Below are 3,359 nucleotides of genomic sequence, written 5' to 3'. Positions count from 1 at the left end.
AGTGGTCCAGCAATGACCTCAGCCAACTCCCAGAGGTCCAACTCCCAGAGCTGCCCACGGAGAAAGGCGTTGCCCCACAGTGTGCTGTCAGCAGCACAGGTAACATGCTGACACACAGGAATTGCTGTGAATGCACTGTGCCCCCTGGGTGACTGCAAACACTGGAGGGGGGAAAAGAGCTGCAAAGCTCTGCACAAGAGCTTCAGGAGCATTGTGCTGGGAGCTACTTCCCCAGTTACCCACTCTCTTGGAGATGCCATGGATGGTCCAAACCCTCAGTTGCACCATCCTTTCCCCATGGCACCGGGAGCCAAGTGCTTGAGATTGAGATTTGGCCTCAGTGCTTAAATGTGGAGCAATAGGGAAGAGACATATTGCTTAGGAAGGCAACACTCTTTATGAACCCAAGGCATGACCCTGGTGAGTCCCCTCCAGGCAGACATTATGGAGCAGACAGGGCATGCTCACAACAGCAAAATGATCGGTGTATTTACAGCATACAGATACAGGGGTGATTGCAGCGAAATTTCTGCAAAGCCACAGCTACCACATACACCATGGGCTAACACAACAGGTGCCCAGCAAGGGCATGGCAATTCACAGTATCAGCAGCGAGCTGCCGGATGAGTGTGCTGAGCCCTCCCCAGGCTCTGCAGGGACAGGGTTCACAGGAGAACAGTCGGCACAGCTGTTCAGCCAGTGCACACCCTGCCTGACAGCCGTCAGGAGGGCAAGACAGCACCAAACACCCAAGTGTGGGGCCAGGAGCCTGCAGCACCGCTAGTGTTGAAGTCTTGGGTGGATAGATGGGGTCTAGGGTGCGAGTTCAAGTCCCAGTATCCCCTCCCGGTGCACACCTAGAAAACCATGCGCACGCCCCCTCCTCTGGGAGGGACCCGACCATCAATGGCCCCAGAGCGCAAAAAGGGCGGGTGCGTTGAGCGGGGACAGCCAGCAGTGCTCCACCACGCTGTACAGCGCGTAGCCCAGCAGCAAACCGAAGAGCACGTCCGTCACGTTGTGCCTGCCCAGCATGACCCTTGAAATGCCAACGATGAGAGCCCAGAGCACCACGAGGACCCGCAGCGGGACGGCGAGCACCAGGTGGTGCAGAACGAAGCGGCAGACCAGGGCAGCTCTGGTGGCGTGGCCCGACGGAAAGGAGTACTTGTCCACCGAGATGGTGACGAACATGTCCATCTTGTTGTGGGTGGGCCGCCGCCGCTTGACGAGCCCTTTCACCACCGCCACCAGCACGAGATCCAGCAGCAATGCTAGGAGACAGCAACAGTGAGTGAGCAAGGCTTGATTTTTGGGGGTCTGAGTTTTTCTTTGCCCTCCATGGAAAACAAGGCAAGAATCAAAGCTGTTAGCTAAGAAAGCAGGCACTTGGCTATCAAAACCTGCATTGAGAAGGCAGCATTTCTCATGGCTAGGGTAGAGAGAGCATGGCACCCATCCAGTCCCTGGCCACCTCCCACATGAGCACATCTTCAGTCTCCGCTCTTGTTTTACACTGCCCTACAATGCCAGACCCTCTGCCTGCCACAGCCAGGAACAGGACTTGGCCCAGCTTGCACCCAAGGGCTTTGCTTTCTGTGTAAAATCAGGGCTCAAATTGATCCTTTATCTGAAGGCAACAGAGGAATTAATATTCCCCACACCTCCTTCCTGACAGCTGGTGCTGACTCAGCATTGCTTTGCGTGCCTTTTCTGCTGGGGATAGCACAAATTGACCTGGTGAATGATCAACCCACTTCAATCACTGAGCCACAGGTCAGGGTGAAGTGCCCTGAGCTGGTGTGGCACTGCCAAGTCCTGCGGTCTGGCTTCTCTGTGCTGCTGGAGGGATTAATGCCAGAAAGCTACCCACAGTTTGCTTTTCAAGAGCTGAATAAAGGATAATTTAAATGACATCAGCTAAAGGTTGTGGAAGTCAGAGGCAAAGCACATATGAGAATTGTTCAGCCAGTATTTGGTGTGAGCAGCTTCTCGTGTAGGGCAGAAGGTGCCTCCTCCACCCCTGTTAGCTCAGCCAGCCCAGCACTCGCAGCCAGGGCTGCTTCTCCCAAGAAAGTCTTGTGTGAGGAATTGGTTTCTGCTTGTCCTAAGGCTTGCTTCTGGGCACCAAATCTTTCTGTCACCTTCAATTTACTCCCTTTGGTTAATAATTTAAGAACAAATATTTTTTGTCAGGTGCAAACCGAGTTCAATGGATTTTTTTATATTGTTTGAAACATTCAACTTGGATATTTGGGAAAACTCTTTCCTTGTGTGGTTGCTGCAACCCTGGGCCAAAGCCCCAGAGAGGTGGGTGGCTCTGGCCTGGAGTGTTGAGGAGCAGACAAGGCCCTGGTGCTGGGACACCTCCTCAGAGCAGAGGTTTGGTCTGAGGCCTCCAGGTCCCTTCTGCTGCGAGACTGTAATTTAACCATGTGCTGCTAGATGAAAAAGGTGCACAAAACCACACATTCTCACCAACAAAATTCAGATTCAAATGCTAAGTGTAACTTATTATCTGTAACTTAAAAGAAGTGTAAGAACTAGGAATCTGAAATTATTTGATGCTATGGAGCTACTACAGTTCCTAAATGAGCAAAAATTAAGAATCTAAGTATACCAAAGAGGACATGGTGATGGTGGAGGAGAATATTATACTACACAAGATAAAAATGCATGCTTTAAACCAAGTTTCACTACTGGCTGATACAGATTAATCTATACAGGTCCTGCCTGTGGGGAGCCCAAGGCTGCAAATGTCTGCCTGTCAGAGCAGCTTTTCAAGGAAAGGGCTGATGGCTCAGCATTGGGAAGCCGCACTGGGAATGTGCTCTCCCAACAAGCTGGAGAGCTTCCAGGGGAGTTGTAGCTGTGACAGATGAGCCATGCCCACACCACCATGCCCTCACCACCTTGCCCTCCAGCTGCAAGGTTACTTGCTCTGGTACCAGGTGCTCCAGAGGAGTTGCCCAAAGCATGCTGGCTCCTTCAGGGCTGTAGGAGGCTGAGGTTTACTCAGCTCTGCCCCATCCTTCAGGTCCCATCCTCCCTCTCTGGCTCCAGCCAGCCCCTGCCCGCAGAGCCCTTTGGTGAGCCCCTGGCCTCACCGAAGAGCAGGTTGAGCAGCACCTCCCTGGCCGCTGAGCTGTCGCTCTGGCAGAGCCCGTAGAAGGTGCCGAGCAGCCAGGGGATGCCGTGGCCCGAAACCTCGATGACCTTCATGAGGGGGCGTGCGCTGCCCCAGGCCGAGCCCTCTCCGGCGCAGACGCCCAGGCGCTTGGAGGCCCAGAGGTCGATGGCGAGCAGGGAGCTGAGGGCGATGCCCAGGAAAGAGGGGTTTAGCTTCATGCAGTCCTCCT

General features: G+C 53.7%; 1 protein-coding gene across 1 annotated transcript; it reads right to left on the bottom strand.

The window, feature by feature from the left end:
- Positions 1-903: 903 nt before the first annotated feature.
- Positions 904-3,351, bottom strand: PPAPDC2 (phosphatidic acid phosphatase type 2 domain containing 2; the record flags this gene model as incomplete). The annotated part of the gene is made up of 2 exons (XM_010191163.1): positions 904-1,274; positions 3,108-3,351. Coding segments are annotated over 2 exons (615 nt in total), but the record flags the coding sequence as incomplete, so codon positions are not given.
- Positions 3,352-3,359: the final 8 nt, after the last annotated feature.

Source organism: Mesitornis unicolor, unplaced genomic scaffold (assembly GCF_000695765.1).
Source record: "Mesitornis unicolor isolate BGI_N332 unplaced genomic scaffold, ASM69576v1 scaffold48578, whole genome shotgun sequence".
NCBI classification, from domain to species: domain Eukaryota; kingdom Metazoa; phylum Chordata; class Aves; order Mesitornithiformes; family Mesitornithidae; genus Mesitornis; species Mesitornis unicolor.
Note: the sequence above shows the minus strand (reverse complement) of the source record. Positions and strands in the feature narration are given on the sequence as shown.